Here is a 12500-nt window from a genome sequence, read left to right as displayed (position 1 = left end):
ACAAAAACCTTGCCTTAGACAAAAACTTTACCTTCGAGAAGAACCTTACCTTAGACAAGAAATTTATCTTCGACAAGAACTGCAATTTAGAAAACCTTAACTTTGGCAGGAAACTTACCGTTGACAAGATTCAAGAACTTTATTTTAGACTACTACTACCCCCCCAAAAAAACTTGATAGCTTGTGAATCCCTTGGCTTGCTAATACAATGATTACTACAATTCATGAATAATACATGATTTTGCATATCGATTAGCAACGTTGCAATCATAATCATTAAAACTATGATTATCATGATTTAATCTTCATTTGATTTATATATTTTGCAGTAATCTTTATTTGATCTATATCTTACAAATATCTCCATTTGTTTACTTTACAATTGGCCTCATGATTTTTATATTGTACAATATTCTTGGAATTATATATATCTACAGTTACAGGTATGTAATTCTTACATTTCCCAATATGATGCAGGGCTTAAATTATATAACTTCAAAGACATAACTCATAATGCTTATTATCTGCAATAACTCATTCTATTAAACTCCCTTATTACCCTTATACACCTGATGTAGGGTTATCAGCCTTTGAAACACGAGAGCTCATCAAAGGTGATTAACATAATGGCATGCAAATGGAGACACTTCACACAGGATTATAAGTAATGCACCAACAACCTGTTACAGACAAAATAGGTTAGCCTGTATATTACAGAACCAGTACAGGGTTGAGTATTTAGGCAAAGGTCATTTCATATAATTAGGTAAAGAATATCTCAATCGAGAAAAGAAGGGCGCCTTTTACAAGAATATTAACTAAACACTTCCACTCACTCATGTCAAATGGGACAAAACTAGCCACAGGAGAGAGGCGTCAGTCATAGTAATATAATGTGTGAGACCAATACCCTTTATTTTTGGCCACGACCAATGTTACATTCTTGGTCTTGTTTAACGTCAGTTGCACAATGGAAACTCACTTTGAATTCTGGTCTTTTTAGAGAGAATAAAAATTGAAAATTGCATCAGGAATATAGATACGTCAGCGAGTCCGAGTTCTTCTGAGCCCGAAGTGAGTTGCCAGTTTCGCCTTTCCTTGAGACTGAAGGTAATATGGTAAGATATGTTTTACAACGCTCTCCATGTAACATGAGAGGTAATTTTCTATATTACCTTCGCCGCTCCGATATCGACGATTTTTGGTATCGCTGGATTCCTCTCACTCTATACAATGCAAATATGTAGGTTTTATTACGCGGAAACCCCCCGCTAGCGGCAAACTTAGCCCCGATTGCAGGGGCGACGATGTCAGAGCGGCAGACGTAATAGAGAAAATTACCCTAATAATATAATCCAAGCTCCGCCGAGGAAACAAAATCACCTCGTATTCACGGCAGGATAAAGCGCACACGAACTAGATGCGGAGCCGATAACCTACTATAACCTAGGATTTTTATGGTACTAACCTGATTAATAGATGCCGCTGACAATAGGGAAGGTACGCCTGAACCTTTTCTTCTTCATGTCCTGGCGTGCTGGCTGCCCGCACCTGCTTCAGGCTCTCTCCCGACAGAGAAGGCCGTGGCGGAAGCACATTTCCAGCTTTTGTTCCTGGCTAGTTGCTACCTCGAGCAGGTAATTGGTCTCGGATTAGGAGCACCCCCCGCACTCGGTCATCGCGGACTACTGAACGCGGCGGTTATTTCGGTTAGGAATTCGAAAATCGTGGTTCCAGAGGACGGGAAAGTCGACCTTGAGGCCATCGGTGTAACATCGAGGTAGGCGCAAAACCCGCCGACGAGGGCGCTCTTCTGTTCATGGTATACCCTGTTCATCCTGATTATACCACAATCGTCGCTGTATACAATGCTGACTATGTCAAGGTTAGCATGCTGATTCAGTGGGAATGTTACGAGGTAATACGTCCGCCGCTCCGAGATCGACGATAATTGTTTAACGCTCTAGCCTGCCGGGAATATGTGGTGGTTTTGTTTCCTCGGCGGGGGTTGGGGTGCGGTAGCCCTTCCCCCCAGGGGGGGGGGGGCGCCCTGCAATGGAGTCATGGGAATATCTAGTTATTTCCACTGTGGGTTATATTATTAATGTTATTTAACCCCGCATTTTTCCTGGAACCTTTCATGCCCTCCCCTGCTACCGGGGCCAAGTTTGTCGCTAACGGGGTTTCCGCACAATAAAAAAAAAGAAAAAAAAATTGCAATGTGGACAGTGAAAGGAATCAAACGATACCAAAATCGTCGATATCGGAGCGGCGGAGGTAATATAGAAAATTACCACATGAGAAAAGATTATTATAATGAAATATGTAATCGCTTACCGTGCAGTTCCACTATTTTTCTCCGTTTTGTCTTTGCGGCCTTTGTCCACGCACCATAAACCTACCGGTGTCTTGCAGTGCGGGCACTGTATTTCCACTGGAAGAACACCGTTATCTCGTAGATATTGCAAACTAGCTTCGTTGTTACGATGGTATTTTGCGAAAAAGTAGAAGTAATTGTTCTCACAACCTACTCACTGTGTAGCCATGCTTAAACTGATTTGAATTTCAACTGCTTTCTCCTAGACCCAGCCTCTATTGTCACGTGATGATCTATTCCATATCTGATTGGTTCTATTGAATGTCTATGGTTACGTGACGTTCACGAACGAATCTAATTGGCTCATTTGATTTCCCGCGCATACGTCATCCGCTACAAATCCGTCACACTTTTCGTCGCGCTCAACGACTTTTCGTCATTTTGTCGCGACGTTGGAGCCAGAAGGTTACTGCGGCTCCTGGAAATCGTGAATTTTATGCTCTCAATAACTCCGTTAATATCAATTTGCGAATAAAATGGCATAGAAGAAAAATATCATAGAATGATGTGTTCTACCACATGTTAAGCTCAGATTCTTAATATTAGGTGTGCGGTTGCATTAGTTTGCCCTTGTCTGTATATTAGATCATTTACTTGTTGAATTATGTCGTTCTGGATTCTTTATCTCTGTGAGATAGTCACTGGTCAACTCAGGATGTTGGAAATGGATATGTGATGAGGGGGAGCCAAACACCTGAATTAGGGAATGTGGGAGGGGCATTGCGACCCATTTAAAAATCAGTTTATTGCCCATATTATGAAGAATTTTTGAAGAGCAAATCATCTGAAGACACTGTAGAGCACAGAGCTACGGTTAACAATGGTACAACCGAGGCACATACGAAAGAATCGCAGCACGGGAGTAATAGGCTTGCCGTAGAATGTAAAACAGAACAGACATCAAATATTCATGGATAAGAGTAACCGGGAGCGTATGTGCTATTCTATAATCTACAAATGGTGGTTGATTGGCTTAAGCAAAAGGTTCGAAGAGCTTATCATAACCTACCACGTAGTACGTATCAAATATTTGTTATTTTCATGTTTATGCTTTGCGAAGCGAAAAAAAAAATCATTCATCTTACCGTACATAAAGTATAGTGATTATAGCGGTATATTTGAAGTACCTAAATGGGCTGAAATATGTCATGATTATTTTGACAAACAGACCTTAATCATAACCGATAATACGGTATGAGTACTCTCTCTCTCTCTCTCTCTCTCTCTCTCTCTCTCTCTCTCTCTCTCTCTCTCTTTCTCTCTCTCTCTCTCTCTCTCTCTCTTTCTCTCTCTCTCTCTCTCTCTCTCTCTCTCTCTCTCCATATTAATTTAATATATACAGTATGTTTTTAACCGTTCTCATATTTCAGTACTACTAGGGTCATTATCAGTAATCAGAAAATTACATTCTGAAAGCGTTATTATATACCACAATTACCATTACGATAAAGTGTGTGAATGCGAAGAAAGGTCCCAGACTTTGGCTTAGAATACTTGTAACTTCATTAATAAGCATAGTGATATATGCAAGGAGATTAAAATTTGCAAAACTATTACACATGTTACCATTCTTTATACATTTTTTTTACTGCGTGATGCATAGGTATACACTGATAATGAACTCCAACAATGCCGAAATCCGGGATACACCGTCATATTCGCATCATGTGCCGTAAATGTGGTACCATTGTTGTACAATTCAGGATTTCAAAGGAATATTTGGAAAACGCCTCAAAATCACCTGTTTTAGTACTCAATTATACGTTTCATATGGTCAGTTAGCAAGGTGAAAAGGCTAAATTGTCTTATTTATCGGTTTCATTAATCAGAAGACAAAGAGAACAGGGGCAAAGTTGCAGAAACTAGTGAACGAGGAAATTTTAATAATTTTTTAGGCTCTGTTTCTGCCCAATGTTTGGAACTGTCTCGCTTTGTAGGCCTACAATTAGGGACTTCGTGTTGGTTTTGTGATGGCCTTGCATACAGTATATGGCCTTGGCACAGTTTGTATTATATTAATAATACAGCCAGTTGGAAACTATTGAACGAATGATGATGATCGTATCACCTTTCTCTCTCTCTCTCTCTCTCTCTCTCTCTCTCTCTCTCTCTCTCTCTCTCTCTCTCTCTCTCTCTCTCCTCTCTCTCTCTCTCTCTCTCTCTCCTTTCTCTCTCTCTCTCTCTCTCTCTCTCTCTCTCTCTCTCTCTCTCTCTCTCTCTCTCCTCTCTCCCTCCCTCTCTCTCTCTCTCTCTCTCTCTCTCCCTCCCTCCCTCCCTCCTCTCTCTCTCTCTCTCTCTCTCTCTCTCTCTCTCTCTCTCTCTCTCTCTCTCTCTCTCTCTCTCTCTCTCTCTCTCTCTCTCTCCCTCCCTCCCTCCCTCTCTCTCTCTCTCTCTCTCTCTCTCTCTCTCTCTCTCTCTCTCTCTCTCCCTCTCCTCTCTCCCTCCCTCCCTCCCTCCCTCCCTCGCTCTCTCTCTCCCTCCCTCCCTCTCTCTCTCCCTCCCTCCCTCCTACTCTCCCTCCCTTCCTCCCTCCCTCCCTCTTTCTCTGCCTCCCTCCCTCTCCCTTTCCCTCTCCTCCTCCCTCTCTCTCTCCCTCCCTCCCTCTATCCCCCTTTCTCTTTCTTTCTCTCTCTCTCTCCCTCTATCCCTCCCTCCCTCTATCCCCCTTTCTCTCTCTCTCTCTCTCTCTCTCTCTCTCGCTCTCTCTCTCTCTCTCTCTCTCTCTCTCTCTCTCTCTCTCTCTCTCTCTCTCTCTCTCTGTATGTGTATCTGCACAAGGGCTCCTAAATGTCGCTACATAACGATATAAATTGAAAAAAATAGTTTATGTATACAATTTTATTTTCTATTACAATACATAATTTATATATTTCATATCAAAATGATATTTCCGCCATTATATTATTGTGAGAAGTAATGATTTACGATCCTTGCAAAGAAGTACCTACTGTTATAATGTTTTCTTTTGAATTGGGTAATACTATTAAAGTAAAATAGTATGAAAATATTTTTCCGAATGCAGTCATCATCATCATCACAATCACCATCACAATCGCCATGACCACTATCACCATCACTATGAACATCCTATCGTCATCATCATCATCATCATCATCATCTAAAATCCAAGATGGCCGGCGAAACATTCTTGTGCGGCAAAAACGGATTCTTTCTCATTTCGTTTCCCCTACGTTCGTTTTGGTCTCATACAGTTTCTAATATCGTTTTCTCTCTCTCTCTCTTCCTCTCTTTCGTAGAACTTTGGTATGTAGCCTTTTGGTTACATTTCAGCTGTTTTTATGGGCGGGATGTTTGACCGAACCATAAAAAAAAATCTTCATTGGATGACTAACTGCGACTATATATTGTCATACAACACTCATGGATGTATACAGTCTGTATGTATTGCGTATTTTAATGATTTTAATTTCGATTGGATGTGAATAAAATCAGAGATGAATGTTATGTTCCAGAGTATTTCGAATCGCATGGTCGCGGAATTTTGTCAGTATTTCATTTTAATATTTGAAGGAAACGGTTTGGCTGATTGTTCTCGTTTTTTTCGCTCTTCTTGTATGTGAAGTGAACTTGCATACAGATATGCTTGTAGTGATATGTGATTTGCCTTTACACAAGGTCCATATAAGTATAAGACCTTGCCTTTACATAGAGCAGTATGACTTTTATATACGATTTTTCATTCCACTTACATGCCTGATGTGAAGTGAGATATCCCTGTACGTTGAGCAAATACACATTCATTATTCAGGCATACCGCTAAACACTTTTTTTTCAAGAGAGATTACCTATATACGTTTAATGAGGTGGCAAAGTGGTTAAGGCCTGCGATTACTAATCCAACAGGGTCTCCCAGCGAGGGTTCGAGTCCTATGAACGTCGGTAGGATGTTTAACTTGAAACCAGCGCATTAAATGATGTCTAGCAAAAGTCAAGGTCAGAACGCGTTTCATTAGAAGTAGACGCTTCACTCTTCAAATAGATAAACGAAACGGAGAGAAAAAAATCGGAATTGCATGAAAAAAAGGCGGTTAGCTTTCGTTCAGTTGGGTAAGGTTAGGTTAAATGTAGTTTGACGGACCAAAGTTACGCCGGCTGCGGTTCAGCAGGCTACAGCTGGGGCAGATGAAGGCTGATTGACAGGGGCTTTTCAGCTGTAGTTCAACAGGTGCTATGCGGTGGGAGATGTATGTGAGTGTGCGTGTGTATTTATAAGAACACGCACAAACACACAAATACACACACACACACACACACAGACACACACACACACACACACACACAGACACAGACACACACACAGACACACACACACACACACACACACACACACACACATATATATATATATATATATATATATATATATATATATATACTATATCATATATATATATAATATATATATATATATATATATATATATATATATATATATATATATTGTGTGTGTGTATACAGATACGTGTGTTACTGTGTGTGTGTGTGTGTGTGTGTGTGTGTGTGTGTGTGTGTGTGTGTGTGTGTGTGTGTGTGTGTGTGTGTGTGTGTGTGTGTGTATGTGTGTGTGTGTGTACAGATATGTGTGTGTTTTTCCCTGCCTCTGTCTTGAGATCCGCCCATGAAATCTACTTGGCCATAAAAGTTATTATCTCTAATCGGGCGTTTGTGATTTTCAAAGCAAACGAGACAAACCAATAAAGAAATATCAACCTGTAGCAAGGACATAAATTAGTATCATTCGTATCTCATATGAACGAAATCTCTCTCTCTCTCTCTCCCTCTCTCTCTCTCTCTCTCTCTCTCTCTCTCTCTCTCTCTCTCTCTCTCTCTCTTTCTCTCTCTCTCTCTCTCTCTCTCTCTCTCTCTCGTATGTAAACAATATTTTTGGTATATATATTTGGCCACGGAATCCACTCGAATACTTAAGGACAATAGATTTCAGTCACTCCCCTTAATTTCCCCTTACTTACTTAATTAATTAATATTAATAAATGAGATAACACTTAAATTTGAAGGATATATTAACACCTTTACTAAATGCCATCGTATTGTTGTTGCGTTATCATCCTTATAAGTTGCCGGAAATGTGTTTTCTCTTATTTTTTTCTCCCTCTACTCATTTCTGCCTTTATCTTTGGGTGAGTGTTTATCTCGTTCTCTCTTTATCTCTTTTCTTCTTTTATTATATACATCTTTTGTGTGTGTGTTTGTGATGAATAGGAGTTTACTTAACGTTGTTTTTATAAACTTAAACAATGACTAATAGTAACATAATTAAAAAAAAGAATGATAATGATAATGATAATAATAATAACGATAATTGAAATGATATCTATACCCACTCAGAAAGTGCACATTTCCCACGTCTATCATTAGTCTACCATGATATCTACTTATTAATGATGAATTAATCTACAATCATTCTACAATTAAAAAGCTTGTTATATAACCGCCTTTTTACACCAAATCTGGCTAAACTGTTCCCTAAGTCATGGGCAGTACACCCCAGAATTTACCTTACCTTGTTATGATTTTTATATTATCTGTATTATTATTACTGCTATTTTCAGTTCCTCCTCCGTCAGGCAGTACATCTGAACAAGCCGAAGGTGATCACTGGACCAATGGAAAGTTTTGAAGCGAACTCGGAGGGTAGCCACTACCTGTCTAAAGTTGGTACCACAAAAGCCAGCACTCCGCTAAACCCTGCTGTTCTGGAGTTTCTCTCAGCGAGCGATAAAAAGAATGTGGTCGATATCCTTTGCCACACTGCCTGCATCACTATACCATGTCCAGTGGTGCGGGCTAGAACACTGTAACCAGAAACCCTCAATCGAGCTATAAGGACCGACAGACATCTAGTAGCCAGCTCGATCACTGTCAGATACCGCATCGAGGGCATCTAAAATGATGATAATATCTTGCCATAGACAACTGTCTGCCAGGCATGGGACTTTGGTCTAATATACCTCTTCCGCATCAAGTCTACAAACATCAGTAGCAGCGCTGTACAAAGAAACAGAAATTCAGACACATGAGGCCAAACGCGAAGCTTCATTCTCAATGCTCGTCGATCGAAATAACCATTACTAACCGATGACTGTATATCGGAAAAGGAACTATGGCTATCTCCTGAAAATGCTGATCATCGCTACCGGCCCACGAAGTAATAGGTGTAGCTACCTTGGTTGTGCCGCTGCCCGGTACATCTCACCTCCGAGAGAGCAGCCACCTTACCTCTCAACTGCTTGTTCCCTCGACAGCAGTGGTAACTGATCATTCTGCTGCCGCAACCCGGACGTCGCACAGTGGTCCAGAACCACGAATTCCTGGTCAAAAATCGAGTTTCCCTTTATATTATATATTTTCCAATATCACATATTTAAATTATACTACTTGTGAGCTTGAGTGGGCCATAAACCGATGTAAAGATGGTATATACTTACTAAATTTATAAATTTGTGTAGTTGCGACTGAGATGCCTTTTACGTAGAGTTTTGACCAGGTCTGGGCGATTCTGGACCACTGTGCGTCGCTCCTCTTGTTTTAGGGCATCTTGCTGCTCCGAGAGAATCCACGGTTTAACCTCGACCCTTAGGAACCAAGTTTCCAAAAGTGACCACGAGGAGGCACTGCAGAAGTCTTGATTATTATTATGATTATCATCGTCGTCGTCATCATCATCATCATCATCATCATCATCATTATTATTATTATTATTATTATTATTATTATTATTATTATTATTATTATTATTATTATCATTATCATTCTTATCATCATTATCATTATCATTATTATCATTTTGTTATAATTTGTATAATTATCATTTAATTTGTATAATTTTTATAGTATGATAATGGGACTTCTACTAAAAATAATGATGATATGAATAATGAAAATAATTATAATAATATTAACATTGAAAAAATAATGATAATGATTATGATGATGAAGATGATCATAATGATAATCATATTAATAAGGATGATAACAACAATGACAATGATGATAATGATACTATTTTTATTTTTTATGGTCATCATTATTATTATCATCATCATTATCTTCATTGTTATTGTTATTGTTACCATTATCACTTATAATTTTCATTATTATTGATATGATTATTATTTTTTCATCGTTATTATTACATTATTATTGTTATTGTTATCATTCTTATTATTATCTCTATCATTAGTATTATTATTGTCATTATTATTATTATTATCATCATCATTATTATTAGTAGTAGTAGTATCATTATCATCATTATCATTACTATTATTATTATTATTATCATTATTATTATTGTCATTATTATTATTATTGTTAGTACTGTTATTTTTATCATTATCATCATCATCATTATTATGATTATTATCAATGATAATGATAATAATAATTGTTATTACTATTATCACTATTGTCATAATTATCATTATCATAATAATGATAGTAATGATAATGATATAATGATTTTGTTATTATTATTATTATATCATCATTATCATCTTTATCATTAGTATCATTATCATTATTATCATTATTATGATGATTATTATTATTACTGCTATTATCATTATTATCGCTATCATCATTATCATTGTTATTATAATCATTAATGTTAGTATTATTGCTATCATTATTATAATTGTTATTATTATAATTATTATCATTATTATTATTATTTTGATTGTTATTATTATTATTATTATTATTATCATCATCATTATTATTATTATTATTATTATTATTATTATTATTATTATTATTATTATTATTATTATTATTATTATTATTATCATTATTACCATTACTATTACTATTATTATTATTATCATTATTATAATCGTTATTATTATCATTATTACTATTATCATTATCATTATTACTATTATCATTATCATCATTACCTTTATGATTATTATCATTGTCATCATGATATTGATAACGATAATAGTTGTCATTATGATTATCAGTGCCATGATTATGATTATCATTCACATCATCATCATCATCATTATTGTTACTATTATTATCATTATCCTTATCATATTATTATTATCATCATCATCATCATCATCATCATTATCCATTTTATCATTATCATCATCGTTTTTATTATCATTGTTATTTTTCATTACCATTATTATCTTCATCATAATATTATACATCTATGAATTAATGATATCTGTCATTACCTTAAATGTCATTTTTGTTATCATTATTTTCATTGCCATTTTCGTTATCACTAAGCTAATTATCATTATAGTTATCAACAATATTCCCTTTCATTACTCGTTGTAGCACGATCAGCCGTATTGTTAATAAATATTATAAACTAGAATAATAATAAAGGAAAAATATAAATAATGGTAATAATTTCCCCCCAACAAAACTTGACCCAGCGACCTCTCAGTGTTTACCTTCGTGCTGAGAACTCGAGAAGGAAAGCCGTTGAAAGCAGTTCATTGGTGGAACTTTTTCTATTTTATAGTCGGATTTGTGAAGGATAAAATTGCCTAAGTTGTATTAGAGGGAAATATGAGTGTAGGCGCATTAAGATGTCCAATGTTACCTTATTAGATCTGCCAGAAGATGTCTTACTGAGAATTTTTTCGTGGCTTTACGCTGTTGATCTGTATACACTGTGCAGGTAAGTTCACGTAATTGTTTTTCTTTGTTTTATTAATAAGCTTAGTTTGTTTGTCTTTTTCGTTTGGGTGCATGGCTGTCTGTGTTATTTTCTGTTTCTTTGTTAATAATGTTTTGTGTGTGTGTTGATTTATTCCCGAGGTACTGCCGGTAAGATATTGTATTTTATTATTTTTCAAAGAGTATCAATTATGGTAGTTTTACAATCTATGGTTGAGTTTGAGGTTTCTTAATGCTATAATAAATATGTAGAAGAAAACTGCAATGGCTTTCATGTTTTTTCTTGTTTTATTAAAGCTGCTTTGAAGCAACTGTAAGCGGACATACTTGTGAATATGGGTTTGATATTTGCATTTTGAATATACTAAGCTATGGTAAGCTGAAGATGATATTTTTGTAGAGGACAAAAAGTTGCTGTCTTTGGTACAAGACTGGTAATGCCACAAATAAAATAAAAAGTTTGAAGAAAGTGCTGCTCACAGTCAGAGGCCACTTAGTTGTCCTGAAGTATCAGTTCGATATTGTTGTGCATAACAAGGTGAAGACGATAGTTGCCATGGGGTGTTGGGTGGTGGAATTCCCCATCAACCCTTCCCTTGGGCAGTTATACCAAGTCACAGCAACTCATGAGATCAAAGAAAAAAAAAGAAACATGGAGTTATTGATTTTATCTCTGGCAGGTGCATCTAAATTGTGAAGAATATCTGAATTTGACAGCCAGGATAGACAGACGTAAGCAAAGGAGCAAACTTGAAGGAGATCATCAGGAATGGAAGTGGGATAGTGCTGACTGAGGATGGAAATTATCTGGAAAGATACCTCGGGTACTTCCAGATGCTAATGAACGAGGAGAATGAGATGTCATGAGAGCATTGCCTTCCACAATTGGTGCTTCAACAAAATCCTAGAGAGAGAAGTACTGTAAGAATGGGAATGAGAACACTTGTCCATATAAATAAGAAAGGAGACAGTATGGATTATGCTATCAATTGAATGGTAAAACTAATAAACTATACTGTAAAACTGTGTTACTGCAAGGTGGACTCACAATTGGGGTGAACATTGTTGTGGAGTAACTTGCATTTTTGAAAAGATAGACTTGGATGCTGCATTTACATGTAAACAACAGCTAAAAAAAAAATTGGCTGAAGAAGGATGCTTTGTGTTCATCAACCAGAAAGAGGTCTTATGTAGAGTCGCAGTAAAAAGTTCTCTCATGGAAAAAAGAAAGTCCCAGAGATGTGTAAGAAGACCCTCTGAGCTATTCACAATACAGGCCAGAGTACATCAGGGATCAACATTGATTCCATTCCTGTTTAGCCTTTCTATGTATATGACAGAGGCAGTGGAGAGAATGCAGAGGTAGAACAGTCTAAGAGGTTGGTGGACAAGATTAGAAAGTTGCTCTGGATATATGTAATGTTTACACTGAAAATTTGGTAGC

At 36.9% G+C, this 12500-nt stretch overlaps 1 protein-coding gene across 1 annotated transcript in view; it reads left to right on the top strand.

Moving 5' to 3' along the window:
- The first annotated feature begins 10818 nt into the window (after positions 1-10818).
- LOC113805634 (F-box/LRR-repeat protein 12) overlaps positions 10819-12500 on the top strand; it is a 12543-nt gene continuing 10861 nt past the window's right edge. The window contains exon 1 of the mRNA XM_027356678.2: positions 10819-11057. Within this exon, the coding sequence (XP_027212479.1) occupies positions 10966-11057 (92 nt within the window). The 5' untranslated portion in view covers positions 10819-10965. The remainder of the gene's footprint in view (positions 11058-12500) is intronic.

Source organism: Penaeus vannamei, chromosome 26 (assembly GCF_042767895.1).
Source record: "Penaeus vannamei isolate JL-2024 chromosome 26, ASM4276789v1, whole genome shotgun sequence".
In the NCBI taxonomy this organism is placed as follows: domain Eukaryota; kingdom Metazoa; phylum Arthropoda; class Malacostraca; order Decapoda; family Penaeidae; genus Penaeus; species Penaeus vannamei.
Note: the sequence above shows the minus strand (reverse complement) of the source record. Positions and strands in the feature narration are given on the sequence as shown.